Source organism: Citrus clementina, unplaced genomic scaffold (assembly GCF_000493195.1).
Source record: "Citrus clementina cultivar Clemenules unplaced genomic scaffold, Citrus_clementina_v1.0 scaffold_3, whole genome shotgun sequence".
Taxonomy (NCBI): domain Eukaryota; kingdom Viridiplantae; phylum Streptophyta; class Magnoliopsida; order Sapindales; family Rutaceae; genus Citrus; species Citrus x clementina.
In genome coordinates this window covers 28,339,957-28,360,651 of record NW_006262339.1, presented here as the reverse complement: position 1 = coordinate 28,360,651, position 20,695 = coordinate 28,339,957, and the positions used below count along the sequence as shown (strand labels likewise).

Sequence of the window (20,695 nt, the reverse complement as noted above, 5' to 3'; positions counted from 1 at the left end):
TCTTAACATTTCCACACATGGGGCCTCTATGTCCATTGACTTTTTTTGCCTGTTCGAAAGAATGCTAGGAGGCTTCATTTCTAATTTTCTATACGTGCTGGATCAACTGTAAGTTGCAACAAGCCACGTGCCATGGGGAGTAATGGAACTGTCACGGAGCTGCAGAGAAACTCAACGAACTGGACTGTCGTAGTGGACGAGATTGTGAAGATGGAGAAGAAGATTTTTCCCATGCACGAATCACTGGCAAGATCTTTTGATGAAGAGCTGAAAAAGAAGAGCTCAGGCTTGCTTTACATTCAGATTCATGGACAAGTCGTTGGCTACGTCATGTACGCGTGGCCTACTTCCTTGTCTGCTTCTATCACCAAGCTTGCAGGTCCCATATCTTTGTCCCCATTGTTGAAATTTCCACTGCGTGCCCGTAATCTCAACTGTTTGATAAAAGTCCTCAAAGAAATATTTGTTAGTTATTATTTCTCTTTTTTCTTTTTAATTGACATGAAATTAATGGGTTTTGGGGTGAACTTAATTAGTGAAGGAGAGTTATCGGGGACAAGGTCACGGAGTGGCACTGCTGGAAGCAGCAATTAAGAAATGCAGAACCAGAACTGTGCTCCGCATAACGCTTCATGTTGATCCTTTGAGAACTCCCGCTGTGAATCTTTACAAGAAATTTGGTTTCCAAGTTGATACCCTGATCCAAGGTTACTACTCTGCTGACCGACCCGCTTATCGAATGTACATAGATTTTGATTCTAAGTAGTTTTACATACTAAAGCCACTTGCTAGCCTATCATCAACAGGGTCGCAAACCGTATGTTGCTACTTACTTTAATTATTGCAAGTTCTCATTTACTTTTGAGGATATGAACGCATTGTTTCTCTCTTCTTTATTATAAAATATTGGCAAGTCTTGTTGTTTTTGAGGGTTTTAACATGAGAAACTATTTGTTATCGAAGAAGGAGACGCGCATTTTAGTTTTCTCATAAGAGGGAACTGAGGACTGAGGAGAAGAGTTATATTATACTATATGTAAAATAGTGAAAAGTTTATGTGGGTTTTGTTATGCTGAGCAAATTGATGACTATAAAATTGTGAAATTTGGTTTTTGTGAAAAAATTGTAAACGTTTTCTCTGTGAAAACCAGCTCTTGTGAGAAAAAAAAAAAAAGAAAAAAGAGTTGAACGTGATTTTCATTGGAGATATTCATCTGGATATTCGAGGCAGATTCAACGAGTACAGACTCAGATAGCAAAAAAATTGCTGCATTTGATTTGGTGGAAGAGAAGTTCAAGACGCTGGGCATTTGGGAGTAGAGGTAAAATATTTTGAAAGGAGCCCAAAAATTTTACTTCAAAATTAACGGAACAGTATTTAAAAAAATACTTTGATATTGTTTTAGAATAAAATAATAATATATGTAACAGTTTTTATGTGAATGACTGCTCTTTACAAACATCACGGCTACCAAATTGAGATCAAGAAACCCCCTAAAGTCTTTGCTTAACTTGCTGAAGAAGCAATGGCGGCTCTTCCTCCAGATATCATCGTCGATGTGTTTGCAAAACTCCCTGCCAAGCCTCTTTGCCCATTCAAGTGTTTATCCAAGTCATTCAGGGCCTTAATTACTAATCCCCGGTTCGTCAAGATCCACCAAACTGAAACCCAACAAGGACAAACGCTGGTTCTTGTTAATATGGTCAAGAGCTTTGTAAGAAACTCTCTTCTTCGTATAGACCTCGATAGCAAAATTATTACTGAAGATCAGCTTGATTTTCCAATTAAAGAAAGCTCTTTTGATTGTCTTAGGATATGCTGCTCTCGTAATGGTTTGTTGTGCTTATCCCTCCGAGATGAAACTGCAACTGAAACTTTATTTATATACAATTGTTCAACTAGAGAGTTCAAGAGAATACCGAACGACTATGAACCTTTCACTAATAGAGATACACCGTTAGTTAGCTTAGGTTATGCCCAGTCAATAGATGAGTTCAAGGTTTTAGGGTTTTCTGATTCTCATAGAAATGCCAAAGAAGTAGTGGGTGTGCATGTCTTTTCTTTAAGGAACAATACTTGGAAAACCTTTGAAACTGATTTTAAGTCTTCTCATCATTGTTCTCGGGCGACCAATCTCAATGGAACTGTCCACTTCGGTTTTTGTAAGCTCAATTCTGATTCCATGAAGGACAGTGATTTTATTTTGTCTGTTTTAGATGAGAAATTTGTACTTATTGATCCAAAGGATGGAAAAAAGTATGAAGATTTTATGATTGATGGCTTTCAAGAAAATGTTAGAAAGTATCATATGGAAGTATATGCTGAGAGCTTGATCTCACCCAATAGCAGAACAAACTTCCTAATAAGTGAAGGTCTGAATAATAATTAACTCTTTCATTCTTTTTCCTTTTTCAATTGCTACTATGTATAAACTGGTCACAAATTATCTCAAAGATTTCTTGTGTTGTTTTTTGGGGCATTGAATTTTGAATTTAGTGTACGAGCAGGGGAAGACAGAATTGAGGAGGAGGAGAAAGTTGCGTAATTAGATATTATGGGATTTCACGAGCCATATTAGTGTTATTTAATTATGGGTTATTTGAGCAAGAATTTATGTTCAAAACTGTAAGCAAAAATAAAAGCAAAAACAGAGAAGCTAGCATAACAGAGCAGCCATAATATATGAACAACCGTGCCATAATGTTAGCTTCAGTAAGGTATCAATAAGTCTTCTTTGCTCTTTCTAATTGAGAACGCTTAACTGCTGCTTTTGATTTTAGAGGAACAACTGAAGCTCAAAACTTCACCCCTTCCAAAATCCAAGTAGTATATGAAACTAGTTTGCTTGCAATTTTGGAGTGTTTCTCTTTTGTATATCAGTAATGAATGCTTCTTTATTCTCTAATCTCTGGCCTTTTGAAGCATAATCATTTCCCGTTATCCTCTGAATTTGACAATATTTTTTCTTAATGCAATTTGTATATCCAAAACAATAAAAATAGTCATTAAAAATTTCAATTGGGAACTCTTAGGATTATTCTTAATCAATACATTATAAGCAATTAGAGTTCAAACTTTACATAACGGTTGAAATTTGAGAACAAATTCCTCGAACAGAATTCTAGTGGCAATAGAGCTTTTACTCCACTAGGATTGGCATGTATATGCGATTGCTATATTATCAGTCTTATCTATTTTACACATATAATCACAAATCCTGCAGTTTGCTTGACATATATACAATTGTTTTCCAGTTACCTTCCTCGATTTTACGTACAGTATACCCGAAACCTGAAGTGATTTTTTCTTTAACTTGCAAATTAAAGCAATGGTTAGCTTTATTAATCGGTTTTGAGATTGGGTTCTTGTAATGGCTTATTGTGCTTGAGGATTAAAGAGAGACTCGGAGCGTAATTATAATAACTATTTATATAAGATATACAATCCTTCCACTAGAGAGTTAAGAGAATACCAAGACCGGAAATTTGCATTTTGCTATGCTCAATCAATAGATGATTACAGATTCCTGATAGTACAACAGTTCCTGGTAGAAAAGAAAATGTGTATGACTTCTCTTTGAGAAACAATACTTGGAAAAGTGTTGAAATCTGATTCTTATCTTGTGATCAAACCTGGTATTAAAATAGGATTAGGAATCATTGGGGTGGCAGGCGAATTTCGGCATTTGGTTGGTGGTAGACAAGTTCAAGTTCTTGCCTATGCCTGATGAAATCACAAATGATCATCATCATAAGTATTCGGCTAAAGTTATGAGAGATTGTCTCTGTATGTTCGGACGAGGAGTATTCCAAAATGAATTTTGGTTTACGAAAGAATATGGCGTAAAAGAATCTTGGATCAGGATTTCCATAGCCAACTCATTTAAAGAATACGGCACTTTTTGATCAAATAGATGGTTATTGTAAAGAACTTATGGTTTTTATTGACTTTAGAGAAAATTTACAGGAATACAAAGTACAAGTGTTAGTGGAAAGCCTTTTCTCACCCTAGCCATACCGAAAAGTATTTCCTTACTGATGAAGGTATGAATAATTCTTCTTTGTCTCCATGGTCAAATTTTATAAAAGAAAAATTGGGCTGCTGGAAAAGGTGATTAAATTGATTCTTTTCATGATATAATTCTTTGCTATAAAAAAAAAAAAAAAAAAAAAAAAGGTAGCGAAGGGAAAATGAACATTATTTCTTTTCAAAATCTAATCTGATCACCAGTTTTCTAAATAGTTTCCTATGGCTAGTATAATTAGGAGTCTAGAAACTGCAGTTAATTAGCGTTGACAACTGGAAATAGATCATATCGATTGTATATCATTCTATTCCAAAACCTTGTTCCAATTGTTCTTTTTTAGAATTCAATTAGGATTAACTGTGCAAGATTCATGTAGCAAAAACAGTTATAAATTGCGAGAATTAATGTTATGTTGCATTATCATGTATTTAAGTGTTTGCTCAAATCTCAATAAAAATTGTAACTGTGAGGTAATGACGTTGGATGTTTCTTTAGCTTCTAATAATTTCAAATTTTCCTTACTTTGCTTTCCCCTCCTTTATTGGTTCAATCAAATGTTTGCCCCATTATCATGACCCTGTTTCTTGACTTGGCAAATCCTGTATATGAAAGCTCCAAGAAATTTCCAGGAAACCGGAACGAAAGTAAGAAAGCGAGCTCTGTGCATTCAATTATTTACTTTCACACATTTTGCAAGGGTCCAGCGACCTTGGAATTATTGCAAGCCACCACTGATTTTGTCCTTTTCTGATTTTAATTCGTCATCGTTGAATTTAATGGAAAAATAATTTCAACAATTGAGATGTGTTACTTACTTTAAATATGAACATTATATTCCCTATTCTTTATGAAAAATTCTCAAAAATCAAAGAGATGATTTTCTAACAAACCAATCCGGATTATTTAAAATTATAAATAATTAGACAATTATACAACCTTTTCTATGTTAGAAATTACTCTGTTGTTCAATTTTTTTAAAAAAGATTAAAATTTTATGTTTTGATTCGATTATAATATATCCCAATATAAAGGTCTCATAATTTTCAAAACTTAAGAATTTACAGGCAGAGGTAAAATTTTGGTGAATGTTTGCTCAAAAGTCAAATCTTATTCCAAACTGTAACGGTGAGGTAATGACAATGAAAGTTCCTGGCTGGAGAAATGGTACAAAATTCCAATTTCCTTTAGCTTTTTATAATTCTCTGAATCTACTTTCAAATTTTCTTTCTTTACTTTTCATTCCTTTATTGGTTGGATCAAATTTTCTTTCCTTCCTGGTCTGCCCCATTATCATGATTATGTTTCTTGACTTGACAAATCATGTATACGAAAGCTCCAGGAAATTTCCAGGAAACTAAGAAAGCCCCGGCCATTCAATTATTTACTATGTACTCGCCAGATTAATTCAATTATTTACTATTTACGCATTTTCATTCTTACATATCCCCTCTCAACTCTCAAGATTAATTCTCTGTTTCTGTCACCAAACTTCTAAAATTTCCTTCATGGCTGCTTCTTCTTCTTCTTCTTCTTGCATTTATGAAGTCTTCCTCAATTTTAGAGGGGAGGACACTCGTAAGAGCTTTACTTGCCATCTCTATGATAATTTGTATGAAAGAAAGAACATCAAAACATTTATTGATGATGAAGAGCTTAGGCGAGGAGATGAGATTTCACCTGCTCTTTTGAACGCAATCGAAGGTTCAAAAATTTCGGTGGTCATTTTCTCAAAGGACTACGCTTCTTCAAAATGGTGCCTAAATGAACTTGTCAAGATTCTTGAATGCAAGAACACAAATGGCCAAATTATTATTCCAGTCTTCTATGAAGTAAGTCCATCTGATGTGCGGCATCAAACCGGAGTTTTTGGGGACGGTTTTTACAAGCTAGAACAGCAGTTCAAAGAGAAACCAGAAATGGTTCAAAAGTGGAGGGATGCACTGAAAGAAACATCCCATCTAGCTGGCCACGAATCCACGAAATTCACGTAACACTCTTTCCTAATTCATCTTATCTCTGTTTCTTTGTTGGCCCGATTTGACTCAATGTTTTTGCATCTTTGCACCTTCATATTAGGCATGATGCGCAACTTGTAAACAAAATTGTCGAAGATGTTTTGAAGAAGTTGGAAAAAATAACAGTCTCAACGGACTCATCCAATGGCCTAGTTGGATTAAATTCACGAATTGAGCAGATTAAACCATTGCTGTGCATGGATTTGTGGGATACTGTCCAAATTGTTGGAATTTGGGGCATGGGTGGTATAGGCAAAACCACCCTTGCTGTAGCTATTTTCGATCAATTCGCTGGTGAGTTTGATGGTAAATACTTTGCAAAAAATGTTAGGAGAAAATCAGAAACAGAGGGTGGCCTAGAACACCTACAAAAGGAAATGCTTTCGACAATATTAAGTGAAAAACTTGAAGTAGATGGTCCCAACATTCCACAATTTACTAAAGGGAGGCTCCGACGCATGAAGGTGTTGATTGTACTTGATGATGTGAATAAAGATGAACAATTAGAGGGTTTGATTGGAGGGCTTGATCAATATGGTCCAGGAAGTAGAATTGTTGTAACCACTAGGGATAAACGAGTCCTCGAAAAATTTGGAGTGGAGAAAATATATAGGGTCAATGGATTGAAATTTGATGAGGCTTTCGAGCATTTTTGTAACTTCGCTTTTAAAGAAAAGCATTGTGCTGAAGATCTCAACTGGCACTCACAGAGGGTTGTAGAGTATGCCGATGGCAATCCATTAGTTCTTAAAGTGTTGGGTTCCTCCCTCAAGGATAAAAGCCGTTGGGAAAATGTATTGAACGACTTAAATCGGATTTGTGAATCTGATATTCATAATATTTATGATATATTAAAGATTAGTTTTAATGAATTAACACGCAAGCAGAAGAGTATGTTTCTAGATATTGCGTGTTTCCTTGAGGGAGAGGATAAAGATTTTGTGTCAAGGATACTTGATGATTCTGGGTCTCACAAACTAGATGCCCTCGTGGACAAGTCACTCATAACAGTGTCAAATAACTGCTTGCAAATGCATGATTTATTGCAAGAAATGGGCCGAGAGATTGTTCGCCAAGAATCTGAGGAAGAGCCAGGCAGACGCAGTAGGTTGTGGGATCCTAAGGAAATCCGCCGCGTACTAAAGCATAATAAGGTAAGAATCCTCCATCTTTTTTTTATATATCTTTTATTTGTTTGGAGTAATGCACTCATATTTTTCCAACCATACCAGCACACCCATGTGTTTTTTATAAATTTTATTATTACCAGAACATCCTTTAGTAAAAGCATTTTTATGAACAAAACAATCAAAATCATAAAAACCATAATTAGGTAAAATTAATGACTGAGGGTGTCAAGACAACAAATCTTCAAATTTTTAATTTTTAAAGAAAACTCCAGATTTAATCAATTTTGGAATGTTGATTAAGAGTGTGAAGAGTATAATTTTATTTTTCTTCAAATTTAGTGAAGAGTGTCGGAACAAAGTGAGTGCCATGAGGATTGGCCCACCGGGTTCTACTTCAATATAATTATATTTTTTTTAAAAAAAATAAGTGTGTATTAGAGTATAATTTTTTTTTAAGCAAACGTCGCTAATAAAATGGACTGATTGGCCCACCTAGAACTGCCTCCAATCACTCCTTTTAGCTTAAATGTACCTTAAGGAGGCTGTAAGATGGTTAAATCCTTTCGAAAAGGGTCGTATCTCAATTTGACTTGGATACAATTACAGCTGGTGGAAAAAAATGACTTTTTTCCCTAATTTTGAACTAACATTTTGGATTCTATGGACTAAAAAAAAATCGAAATCTTATACCAATCAAATAGGCCCTATCTTCTCAACTTCTAGATATTAAGATAACAGGTTTGTAAATTAGAGAAATTTTGAATTTTTTTTTTCAGTTAGTTGAATTTTGCAATTGTCCCCAAAATTTTCTTTTCTCACATATAGATATTTAATATATTAAAAAAATTAAATCAAAGATTGCATAATTTGTTTTTGTTTAAGGAGCTCTTAGTTAGTAAAGTTTACGAATGTTTCTTTTGAGTTTTAAGCTTACCCATTCTTTGTTTTTTTTTTTTTTTTATATAAGGGGACTGATGCAATTGAAGGCATATTTTTGGATTTGTCCAAAATAAAAGGCATCAATTTAGACCCCGGAGCCTTCACAAATATGTCTAACATGAGATTGCTCAAATTTTATGTACCTAAGTTTTATGGGATTGAAAAGCTTCTAAGTATGAGCATTGAAGAGCAACTTTCATACTCTAAAGTGCAGCTTCCAAAAGGCCTATATTATCTTCCTAAAAAATTGAGATATCTTCATTGGGACACATATCCATTAAGGACACTGCCATCAAATTTCAAGCCAAAGAACCTTGTTGAACTGAATTTGCGTTTTAGTAAAGTTGAGCAACCTTGGGAAGGAGAAAAGGCTTGTGTTCCCTCATCTATCCAGAATTTCAAGTTTCTCAGTGCGTTGTCTTTTAAGGGCTGCAAAAGTCTTAGGTCTTTTCCAAGCAATCTTCATTTTGTTTGTCCAGTAACTATTAATTTCTCCTCTTGTGTTAATCTCATAGAGTTTCCACAGATTTCTGGGAAAATTACACGGCTATACTTAGACCAGTCTGCAATAGAAGAAGTTCCATCATCAATAGAGTGCCTAACTGATCTTGAAGTGTTGGATTTGATGGGTTGCAAACGGCTGAAGAGGATTTCAACTAGGTTTTGTAAATTGAGATCTTTGGTTCGGCTTATTCTTCTTGGCTGCTTGAATCTTGAGCGTGTCCCAGAAATCTTGGAGAAAATGGAACATTTAAAACGCATCTATTTAGACCGGACGGCAATTACAGAGCTGCCATCGTCATTTGAAAATCTACCGGGGCTTGAATCATTGTTCATAAATGGTTGCTCTAAACTTGATAAGTTGCCGGATAACATTGGCAATTTAGAATCTTTGTATTACATCTCAGCAGCTAAATCAGCTATTAGTCAACTACCATCCTCTGTTACAGATTCAAACGTACTTGGAATTCTTTCTTTCTCTAGCTGCAAAGGTTTGACATCATTGCCTCGATCATTATTATTAGGTTTATCTTCTTTGGGACTTCTAGATATAAGTGACTGTGCTGTAATGGAAATTCCACAAGAGATTGCCTGTCTATCCTCACTGACAGGCTTGCATCTAAGTGGAAATAACTTTGAGAGTTTACCTGCAAGTATCAAGCAACTGTCGCAGTTGAGTTCTCTTGACTTGAAGAATTGTAAGAAGCTTCAGTCATTACCAGAACTTCCATTGTGCCTAACATCTCTTGACTTGACGGATTGTAAGATGTTTCAGTCATTACCAGCACTTCCATTGTGTCTAGAATCTCTTGCCTTGACGGGTTGTAACATGCTTCGGTCAATACCAGAACTTCCATTGTGTCTAAAATATCTTAACTTGGAGGATTGTAACATGCTTCGGTCATTACCAGAACTTTCATTGTGTCTACAATCACTAAATGCAAGGAACTGCAACCGGCTCCAATCTTTGCCAGAGATTCCGTCATGTCTACAAGAACTAGATGCATCCGTACTCGAAAAGCTATCGAAACCCTCTCCTGACCTTCGTCAATGGGCACCGGGATGTCTGGAGTCACAACCAATTTATTTTGGGTTTACTAACTGCTTGAAACTGAATGGAAAAGCAAACAACAAGATCTTGACAGATTCACAACTAAGAATTCGGCATATGGCAATTGCATCACTGAGACTGGGCTATGAAAAGGCAAACAACGAGGTATCAAATTCCCTCTCTTGTTTACTCTGTCCCTCTTTGTTATATCTGAAATCATGGTTTTCATTTTACAAGTTTCTTTTTTTAAATGTCATTTCACAGAAACTTTCAGAACTCAGGGGATCCCTAATTGTTTTACCTGGGGGCGAAATTCCTGACTGGTTCAGCAATCAAAGTTCAGGATCTTCGATATATATTCAACTGCCACCGCACTCTTTTTGCAGAAACTTAATCGGGTTTGCTTTTTGTGCTGTTCTTGATTTTAAGAAAGTTTATTCTCGTTGTATGTGTGATTTTTACTTCTACCGTCAATTCGACTTAGAAATAAAGACTCTCTCTGAAACCAAACATGTTGATCTGGGTTTCGATTTGCCCACTAGATACTCCCTTGATTCCGATCATGTCATACTTGGTTTTAAACCTTGCTTGAATGTTGGCTTTCCCGATGGTTACCATCATACAACTGTCTCACTTAAGTTCTTCAATAAGTGTTACCGAAGCCAAAAGGATTGCAAGATAAAACGTTACGGAGTATGTCCAGTATATGCAAATCCCAGCGAGATCAAAGCCAACACTTTTACTCTCAATTTTGCTACCGATGTTTGGAAATTGGATGATTTTCCAAGCGCGAGTGGAACTTCGGATGAAGAGGAATTGGAACCGAGTCCCAAGAGAATTTGCAGAGCCGATCAAATCAACACTTCTTAACAAATAAGTCACCCGTTTTCACGTATTCGTGGTCCTTAGGTATGTCGAAAATGCTCTAATTCTAGATTGTGATTTGTTTAAGATGATGTTTTATCTATGTATTCCTTATTACTTTTGAAACCTGCTAATAAGTCAAAGCAAGAGGTTGTAATTTTAACATTAGACAAAACAAGAGGTCGGTGTCTATAAGTGGAATTCAACTCTTCAATCTCTACTGCATGAAATTGTAGTAATTTGTGGAAGTGCTCTTTTATTATATGCTTCTGAAGATTACATGTTTTAACTTCTTTTTTTTCCTTGAAATTTTTGTAATTTTATTATGTCAGAGACATTATGTCTCGCTTTCTTCTTCGATTTTAATCATGCTGATGAAACATGTAAGAATTCTTTTTTTATTTTTTTATTTTTTATATTCTGAGAAAATAAGCTTTTTGAAAATACACTAAATTTAAAATGACGACATTTCTACCACAAAAAAATGAACTGAACAGCCTAAATCCAAGAAACATCTCCAGCTGTTTCTGACGAGAGCTATCGACAACTGCATTTTTGTATCTTCTCTGCAGAGTAATTTTCATATTTTGTGCTGCAGAAAATTGTTTGAACTTTCCTGGTTCTTCATTGAATATATTAAGAATTTGGCTATGCATTGCTTTTGAACCAGTATAAAGGGTTGCATGGATATCACCAGAAAGCAGAAAAAGATCTGCTAGCTGAGACACTGGTGATAAAATTGTTGATTGCTTGAACTCCTCAAATGTCATATCAAATCTCTTCCAAGGTTTGTCTGGGCATGGATGAATCCATGTTGTGGTCCTAGTGTTGTGATCGATATAATATGTTTTTCCTGTCACTGCATCAGCTCGTTTCTCCCATCCTCGTGGCAAAGGAGCAGTATATCCACCATAGTTATTAGCTGACTGATAGCCATATGCAAAATCACTGTCAAGGGAGACCCCAAGCCGCCTACATTGCTCCACAAATACTTGCAGAGCACCAAAATAACTAGCAGCATTGGTCCGATCAAGAGAGTCTGCACAGTTAAAGCGTATCACTCCATTCTGATGGGATCTTAAGCAAAAGGCACCCACAAAGTCATCATTGCAGATGACTTCACCTCGGCAATCATTAAGTCGTTCCCGTGATGGCAAATAGTCCCCTTCAGAAATGCCTACGGCCTGAGTGGGTGCTTTTAGATGCTTCCATAATCCTTCAATTGTAAGTTGTTCACCTTTTAATTTTGTACTGGCATGCCAGTCATAATTTATTAAAATTATTCGAGTATAAAGAAGTTTTCCAGTTGATCTGACATAGTTCAAAGATTCCTCAAAATGCTGAACTAAAATAGATTCTGATTTCCCTTCCGCATTCCTAAGCAAGTTAATGCATACAATTGGAATAAAAGGCTTTTTCTTCTGATTTTCCCCAACAGCTAAGTCAAAGTTTCGAGCATCATATCGATTACTCAACCTCTGATAATACTGCAGACTTCCTTTATACGGATCCCGATCTGCAACATAAATTTCTGCTTCAGCAGCAGTAAGCTTTAATTCTGCACCCCACCATATTGGAATAGTCCCTCGCCGCCAGATGTATGCATTGAAAGGAACACTCTGACCAGACCTTTTAGGAATCCATACAAGTTGCTCGCACTCTGCTTCATTTCCTGTCATATACAAATTCTTTATAAAATTCAGAAAAAATCATTCAAAATAACAGTTGTGAAGAGAAACAGACAATTAATTTTATAGCAATGAAACATCAGTTACATAACAGAAAGAAAATGAAACTAACGAAAACAGAACTAATATGTGGAAACTATAATGACACTTGCACTGTTAATTGGTGAAATACAATGTTGTTTATGAATTTGTTTTGTTTTTCGGCAAAAAAAAAAAAAAAATTCTGTGGCACAAAAGTCATTTGTAAAAAGTATTAAGATTTAGATGAGAAATTTGTACTTATTGATCCAAAGGATGGAAAAAAGTATGAAGATTTTATCATTGATGGTTTTAAAAAATTATATTATAGTACAATATAAATTCAATTTTCTTTTACCAAACCTTAAGGTCTTCGTATACATCTAAACAAATCAGGGGTATGGGTGTTTTTGTGCTGGCCTGCAATTTCTTCATCACGTTCCTTCACATTACTTTGATTTCTTGTCATATATAGCTTCCTGCTTTCATGTGCTTGACTCTTACATCGACGGGCTGCAGATTTATATCTTTTTTTTCTATTTATTTTGGAAAGTTGTTCTATAATTGCACTTGCAATAGATGACTTTTCTTTAATTTCTTTCTGAATCCATCACATTTCTGCGTATGCATGTGCTTGCCTAGACTTTTGGCCTACCGTGGACAAGTTCTCCTATATTATCAATCACTCAGTTATCTCAAATTTCTTTTTAAAAGAATAATAATATTGAAATTATAAATTTTAATTCGATTTTAATATCTCGCAATCTAAGATCTCATAATTTTCAAAAGTTATAAATTTACAGGCGGAGGTAATGTTTAGGTAAGTGTTTGCTCAAATCTCAATAAAAATTGTAACAGTGAGGTAATGACGTTGGATGTTTCTTTAGCTTCTTATAATTTCTAATTTTCCTTACTTTGCTTTCCCTTCCTTTATTGGTTCAATCAAATGTTTGCCCCATTATCATGACCCTGTTTCTTAACATGGCAAATCCTGTATATGAAAGCTCCAAGAAATTTCCAGGAAACCGGAACGAAAGTAAGAAAGCGAGCTCTGTGCATTCAATTATTTACTTTCACACATTTTCAAGGGTCCAGCTACCTTGCAATTATTGCAAGTCACCACTAATTTTGTCCTTTTCTGACTTTAATTCATCAACGTTGGATTTAATAGAAAAATAATTTCAACAATTGAGATGTGTTACTTTAAATATTAACATTATATTCACATTTCATTATGAAAAATTCTCAAAAATCAAAGAGATAAATTTCTAACATACCAATCCGGATTATTTAAAATTATAAATAATTAGCTTTTTATATATTATTCAATTAAGAAATCATCTACCGACCACCTAAAGTTTCAAACCTTATAAAAAATACACAAACATTTTATAAGAGATTCCTTTTTCTGTGATTATTTTTCGTTTTATAGAAGGAATTATTCAGTTGGCATCGTACTTCACGTTTTGCCACCATAATTTGAAACCCTTTTGCTTTACTTGATTATGCATAAGTTGCCACCCCGTGTTACAAAAATTAATAACATGTAAAAGAGAAATGAAATGGCTTTTGTCATTTATGTGTAAACGTATCATGACTATGTTTCTTGACTTGACAAATCATGTATACGAAAGCTCCAAGAAATTTCCAGGAAAGTAAGAAAGCTCAAGCCATTCAATTATTTACTGTGTGCTTGCAAGAATATTCACACATGTTCATTCTTACATCTCCTCTCTCAAGATTAATTCTCTGTTTCTGTCACCAAATTTCTAAAATTTCCTTCATGGCTTCTTCTTCTTCTTGCAATTATGATGTATTCCTCAGTTTCAGAGGAGAGGACACTCGCGTAAGCTTTACATGCCATCTCTATTATAATTTGAATGAAAGAACGAAAATCAAAACGTTTATTGATGATGAAGAGCTTAAGCGAGGAGATGAGATTTCACCTGCTCTTTTGAACGCAATCGAAGGTTCAAAAATTTCGGTCGTCATTTTCTCAAAGGACTACGCTTCTTCAAAATGGTGCCTGAATGAACTTGTCAAGATTCTTGAATGCAAGAACACAAACGGCCAAATCGTTATTCCAGTTTTCTATAGCGTAAGTCCGTCCGATGTTCGGCATCAAGCTGGAATTTTTGGAGACCGTTTTGATGAGCTCAAAAAACAGTTCAAAGATAAACCAGAAATGGTTCAGAAGTGGAGGGATGCACTGACAGAAACATCCCATCTAGCCGGCCATGAATCCACGAAATTCAGGTAACTCTCTTTCCTAATTCATCTTCTCTCTGTTTCTGTGTTGGCCCGATTTGACTCAATGTTTTTGCATCTTTGCACCTTCATATTAGGCATGATGCGCAACTTGTAAACAAAATTGTCGAAGATGTTTTGAAGAAGTTGGAAAATATAACAGTCCCAACGGACTCATCCAATGGAATTGTTGGATTAAATTCACGAATTGAGCAGATTAAACAATTTCTGTGCATGGATTTGTTGGATACTGTCCAAATTGTTGGAATTTGGGGCATGGGTGGTATAGGCAAAACCACCCTAGCCACAGCTATTTTCAATCAATTCTCCAGAGAGTTTGAAGGTAGCTGCTTTATGTCAGATGTTAGGAGAAATATAGAACGAGGGGATGGATTAGAAGATCTACAAAAGCAAATTCTTTCAAGGATATTAAGAGAAAAACTTGAAGTAGATGGTCCCAATATTCCACAATTTACTAAAGAGAGGGTCCGACGCATGAAGGTGTTGATTGTGCTTGATGATGTGAGTAAAGATGGACAATTAGAGGGTTTGATTGGAGGGCTTGATCAGTATGGTCCAGGAAGTAGAATTGTCATAACCACTAGGAATAAACATGTCCTCGAGACGTTTCCAGTGGAGAAAATATATAGGGTTAATGGATTGGAATTTGAAGCGGCTTTCGAGCATTTTTGTAACTTCGCTTTTAAAGAAAATCATTGTCCTGAAGATTTCAAACGTGACTCACGGAGAGTTGTAAAGTATGCTGATGGCAATCCATTAGTTCTTAAAGTGTTGGGTTCCTCCCTCAAGAGGAAAAGCCATTGGGGAAACGTATTGGACGACTTAAATCGGATTTGTGAATCTGATATTCATAATATTTATGATATATTAAAGATTAGTTTTAATGAATTAACGCCCAATGTCAAGAGTGTATTTCTAGATATTGCTTGTTTCTTTGAGGGAGAGGATAAAGATTTTGTGTTAAGGATACTTGATGATTCTCAGTCTTATGGACTGAATGACGTGAATGTCCTTATTGATAAGTCACTCATATCAGTATCAGGTAATTGCTTGCAAATGCATGATTTATTGCAAGAAATGGGGCGACAGATTGTTCGCCAAGAATCTGAGAAAGAGCCAGGCAAACGCAGCAGGTTGTGGGATCCCAAGGAAATCCGCCGCGTACTAAAGCATAATATGGTAAGAATCCTCCATTTATTTTTATATATCTTTTATTTGTTTAGAGTTATGCACTCATATTTTTCAAACCATACCAGTACACCCATGCTTTTTTTTATAAATTTTATTATTACCAGAACATCCTTTAGTAAAAGCATTTTTATGAACAAAACAACCAAAATCATAAAAACCATAATTAGATAAAATTAAAGACTAAGGGTGTCAAGAGAACAAGTCTTCAAATTTTAAATTTAAAAAAAAAACTCCAGATTTTTTCAAAATTGGAATGTTGAATAAGAGTGTGAAGAGTATAATTTTATTTTTCTTCAAATTTAGTGATGAGTGTCAGAACAAAGTGAGTGCCATGAGGATTGGCCCACCTGGTTCTACTTCAATATATTTATATTTTTTTTAAAAAAAGTAAGTGTGTTTTAGAGTATAATTTTTTTTAAACAATTGCTAATAAAATGGACTGATTGGCCCACCTAGTTCTGCCTCCAATAACTCCTTTTAGCTTAAATATACCTTAAGGAGGCTGTAAGATGGTTAAATCCTTTCGAAAAGGGTCATATCTCAATTTGACTTGTATACAATTACAGCTAGTTAAAAAAAAATGACTTTCATTTTTTTGCCTAATTTTGAACTAACATTTTGGATTCTATGGACTAAAAAAAAAATTGAAATCTTATACCAATCAAATAAGCCCTGTCTTCTCAACTGCTAGATATTAAGATAACAGGTTTGTAAATTAGAGAAATTTTGAATTTTTTTTTTCGGTTAGTTTAATTTTGCAATGGTCCCCAAAATTTTCTTTTCTCGCATATAGATATTTAATATATTAAAAAAAATAAAATCAAAGATTGCAAAAATTTTTTTTGTTTAAGGACCTCTTAGTTAATAAAATTTACGAATGTTTCTTTTCTGTTTTAGGCTTACTCATTCTTTGTTTTTTTTTTAATAAGGGGACCGATGCAATTGAAGGCATATTTCTGGATTTGTCCAAAATAAAAGGCATCAATTTAGACCCCGGAGCCTTCAAAAATATGTCTAGTATGAGATTGCTCAAATTTTATGTACCTAAGTTTTATGAGATTAAAAAGCTTCCAAGTATGAGCACTGAAGAGCAACTTTCATACTCTAAAGTGCAGCTTCCAAATGGCCTAGATTATCTTCCTAAAAAATTGAGATATATTCATTGGGACACATATCCATTAAGGACACTGCCATCAAATTTCAAGCCAAAGAACCTTGTTGAACTGAATTTGCGTTTTAGTAAAGTTGAGCAACCTTGGGAAGGAGAAAAGGCTTGTGTTCCCTCATCTATCCAGAATTTCAAGTATCTCAGTGCTTTGTCTTTTAAGGGCTGCAAAAGTCTTAGGTCTTTTCCAAGCAATCTTCATTTTGTTTGTCCAGTAACTATTAATTTCTCCTATTGTGTTAATCTCGTAGAGTTTCCACAGATTTCTGGGAAAATTACACGGTTATACATAGACCAGTCTGCAATAGAAGAAGTTCCATCATCAATAGAGTGCCTAACCGATCTTGTAGTGTTGGATTTGGCGGATTGCAAACGGCTGAAGAGGATTTCAACTAGGTTCTGTAAATTGAGATCTTTGGTTGACCTTTTTCTTTTCGGCTGCTTGAACCTTGAGCGTTTCCCAGAAATCTTGGAGAAAATGGAACATTTAAAACGCATCTATTTAGGCCGGACGGCAATTACAGAGCTGCCATCGTCATTTGAAAATCTACCGGGGCTTGAAGTATTGTTCGTAGATGATTGCTCTAAACTTGATAAGTTGCCGGATAACATTGGCAATTTAGAATCTTTGGATTGCATCTCAGCAGAAGGATCAGCTATTAGTCAACTACCATCCTCTGTTGCAGATTCAAACGCACTTAGAATTCTTGACTTCTCTAGATGCAAAGGTTTGGTATCATTGCCTCGATCATTATTATTAGGTTTATCTTCTTTGGGACTTCTAAGTATAATTGACTGTGCTGTAATGGAAATTCCACAAGAGATTGCCTGTCTATCCTCACTGACAGGCTTGCATCTAAGTGGAAATAACTTTGAGAGTTTACCTGCAAGTATCAAGCAACTGTCGCAGCTGAGTTCTCTGGACCTGAAGGATTGTAAGATGCTTCAGTCATTACCAGAACTTCCATTGTGCCTAAAATCTCTTGACTTGATGGATTGTAAGATACTTCAGTCATTACCAGCACTTCCATTGTGTCTAGAATCTCTTGCCTTGACGGGTTGTAACATGCTTCGGTCAATACCAGAACTTCCATTGTGTCTAAAATATCTTTACTTGGGGGATTGTAACATGCTTCGGTCATTACCAGAACTTTCATTGTGTCTACAATCACTAAATGCAAGGAACTGCAACCGGCTTCAATCTTTGCCAGAGATTCCGTCATGTCTACAAGAACTGGATGCATCCGTACTCGAAAAGCTATCCAAACCCTCTCCTGACCTTCGTCAATGGGCACCCGGATGTCTGGAGTCACAACCAATTTATTTTGGGTTTACTAACTGCTTGAAACTGAATGGAAAAGCAAACAACAAGATTTTGGCAGATTCACTGCTAATAATTCGGCATATGGCAATTGCATCACTGAGACTGGGCTATGAAAAGGCAATCAACGAGGTATCAAATTCCCTCTCTTGTTTACTCTGTCCCTCTTTGTTATATCTGAAATCATGGTTTTCATTTTACAATTTTCTTTTTTTAAATGTCATTTCGCAGAAAATTTCTGAACTCAGGGGATCCCTAATTGTTTTACCTGGGGGCGAATTTCCCGACTGGTTTAGCCATCAAAATTCAGGATCTTCGATATGTATTCAACTGCCACCGCACTCTTTTTGCAGAAACTTAATCGGGTTTGCTTATTGTGCTGTTCCTGATTTAAAGCAAGGTTATTCTGATTGTTTTCGTTATTTTTACGTCAAGTGTCAATTCGAGTTAGAAATAAAGACTCTCTCTGAAACCAAACATGTTGATCTGGGTTACATTTGGCGCCTTATTGAAGACCTCATTGATTCAGATCATGTCATACTTGGTTTTAAACCTTGCTTGAATGTTGGGTTTCCTGATGGTTACCATCATACAACTGCCACATTTAAGTTCTTCGCTGAGTGTAACCTAAAGGGTTACAAGATAAAACGTTGCGGAGTATGTCCAGTATATGCAAATCCCAGCGAGACCAAAGACAACACTTTTACTATCAATTTTGCTACCGAAGTTTGGAAATTGGATGATTTGCCAAGCACGAGTGGAAGTTCGGATGTAGAGGAATTGGAACCGAGCCCCAAGAGAATTTGCAGAGACGACCAAATCAACACTCCTTAGCAAATGAGTCACCCATTTTCACGTATTCTTGTTCCTTAGGTATGTCGAAAATGCTCTAATTCTAGATTGTGATTGTTTAAGATGATGTTTTGTCTATGTAGTCCATTTTGCTTTTGAAAGCACCTTATTTTATTTAACTTAGCTGCAGAACTAATAAGTCAAAGCATCAGTTAACAATTCATTGCAACCTGCTAATAAGTCAAAGCATCAGTTAATCCTCTGTTGTTGTTTTCATTATTAAAATTAGTGGAATTCAACTCTTCAATCTCTACTGCATGAAATTGTAGTAATTTGTGGAAGTGTTCTTTTATTATATGCTTCTGAAGATTACATGTTTTAGGGTGCGTTTGGGATTGAGGTTGGGCAGCTGTAGCTTAAAAGCTACAGCACTAAAGTGTTTGGTAAACACTAACTGCTGTAGCTTTTAAGCTATATTGATATGATTTTTCACTTGTATAATACAAAATCTATTATATCTTTAATAATTTTATCAAAATTATTATTTAAAATTTATATTTAGTATATATTATTAACTTTTGTTTCATAATTACAGCTTTTTTTTCACAGCAGCTGTAGCTTAAAAGCTACAGCACCTCAATCCCAAACGCACTCTTAACCTTTTTTTTTTTCCATGAAATTTTTGTAATTTTATTATGTCAGAGACATTACGTCTTCGCTTTCTTCTTTGATTTTAATCATGCTGATGAAACATGTAAGGATTCTTTTTTATTTTTTATATTATGAGAAAATAAGCAATTTGAAAATACACTAAATTGAAAACATTTTCTTGGCCAGTGCGCAGTTTGCACAGTATATAGCATTGGGAAGGCAAACGATCCATTGAAGGGTTTTTCTTGTGTCCAATTCGGATTGTTTATAATCTGTACATTGATGTTTTCGTGTGGGAATTTTTGAATCTTTTGTAATGGTGTTGTGAACTTGTAATCCTCTCTTTTGCTTCTTAGACTATTAGTTGGTTAATTGAATGTCCACTACAATTTTGCTAATACTATTTTAATTTGATACGGAAAGGCGCTCAGGATATGAGAAATGTTGGATCCACAAATAAAATCAAACAGAAAAATTTTTCTTCTTATGCAAGTGTCTTTTTGGTTGACAATGTAATGGGAGATTCTTAATTACGAGGTGGGCTATTGGCACCCCTCTAATCTCTTCATAAAACGTTTTTTTAGTTATATTCATTTTATTTTCAAAAATGCGCCTTTTTTTAGATACACTTTTTAAATTTTAAATTTTCATTTGATTTGCTTTATTGTTAAAACTTATTATTGTGCTATTTTTTTTAATTATTTCAATTTTATTATTACCCTACACACAAATTAAAAAGTTATATGGGTGATAAGTTTTTAAGTGTTAATCATTGGTTAAAATAACACATATTTCAAATTATAATTTCAAAGCAATTTTAAGTATAAAAACATTTAATCAATAAGAAATCAAAAGAGAATAATAGATTATTTTAAATTTGTACAATTTATTTTAGTTAGATAGGAAGTAACAAATAGATTTTTTTTTTTAAATGATTGATTATGAATTAAGTAATTTGCTGTAAAAAAAATTATAAGTGTTTAATTTTCAATTGTTCTTAATTATAATTTTATTTAAAGTGGGATTTTGTAAGAATAATATAGGTATGACAATAGCTCCACTCTAAATATAAA

General features: G+C 34.8%; 3 protein-coding genes across 3 annotated transcripts; all 3 read left to right on the top strand.

Moving 5' to 3' along the window:
• On the top strand, positions 1 to 924 carry LOC18047678. Its single transcript, XM_006442127.2, has 2 exons — positions 1 to 379; positions 537 to 924. The coding sequence occupies exons 1-2, from the start codon at positions 133 to 135 to the stop codon at positions 764 to 766; spliced, it is 477 nt and encodes a 158-aa protein (XP_006442190.1). The 5' UTR covers positions 1 to 132; the 3' UTR covers positions 767 to 924.
• A 602-nt stretch (positions 925 to 1,526) lies between these two features.
• Positions 1,527 to 3,728, top strand: LOC112099817 (putative F-box protein At3g16210). Its single transcript, XM_024187298.1, has 2 exons — positions 1,527 to 2,373; positions 3,649 to 3,728. The coding sequence occupies exons 1-2, from the start codon at positions 1,527 to 1,529 to the stop codon at positions 3,726 to 3,728; spliced, it is 927 nt and encodes a 308-aa protein (XP_024043066.1).
• A 1,548-nt stretch (positions 3,729 to 5,276) lies between these two features.
• Positions 5,277 to 20,068, top strand: LOC18047675. Its single transcript, XM_006442124.2, has 9 exons — positions 5,277 to 6,015; positions 6,105 to 7,197; positions 8,141 to 9,829; positions 9,929 to 10,527; positions 13,975 to 14,490; positions 14,580 to 15,681; positions 16,623 to 18,311; positions 18,411 to 19,052; positions 19,809 to 20,068. Exons 1-8 carry the CDS (start codon positions 5,534 to 5,536, stop codon positions 19,011 to 19,013), a joined length of 7,773 nt encoding a protein of 2,590 aa, XP_006442187.2. The 5' UTR covers positions 5,277 to 5,533; the 3' UTR covers positions 19,014 to 19,052; positions 19,809 to 20,068.
• The last annotated feature ends 627 nt before the right edge of the window (positions 20,069 to 20,695 follow it).

What these genes read in the sequence shown, in the direction of transcription:
- LOC112099817 (XM_024187298.1), top strand. Translation starts at nt 1,527, where the DNA reads ATGGCGGCTCTTCCTCCAGATATCATCGTCGATGTGTTTGCAAAACTC. An exon ending in AAACTTCCTAATAAGTGAAG is followed by an intron (nt 2,374 to 3,648) that starts GTCTGAATAATA and finishes GTATTAAAATAG; the next exon opens with GATTAGGAATCATTGGGGTG.
- LOC18047678 (XM_006442127.2), top strand. Translation starts at nt 133, where the DNA reads ATGGGGAGTAATGGAACTGTCACGGAGCTGCAGAGAAACTCAACGAAC. An exon ending in TTCTATCACCAAGCTTGCAG is followed by an intron (nt 380 to 536) that starts GTCCCATATCTT and finishes GAACTTAATTAG; the next exon opens with TGAAGGAGAGTTATCGGGGA.
- LOC18047675 (XM_006442124.2), top strand. Translation starts at nt 5,534, where the DNA reads ATGGCTGCTTCTTCTTCTTCTTCTTCTTGCATTTATGAAGTCTTCCTC. An exon ending in GCGTACTAAAGCATAATAAG is followed by an intron (nt 7,198 to 8,140) that starts GTAAGAATCCTC and finishes TTTTTATATAAG; the next exon opens with GGGACTGATGCAATTGAAGG. An exon ending in ATGAAAAGGCAATCAACGAG is followed by an intron (nt 18,312 to 18,410) that starts GTATCAAATTCC and finishes GTCATTTCGCAG; the next exon opens with AAAATTTCTGAACTCAGGGG.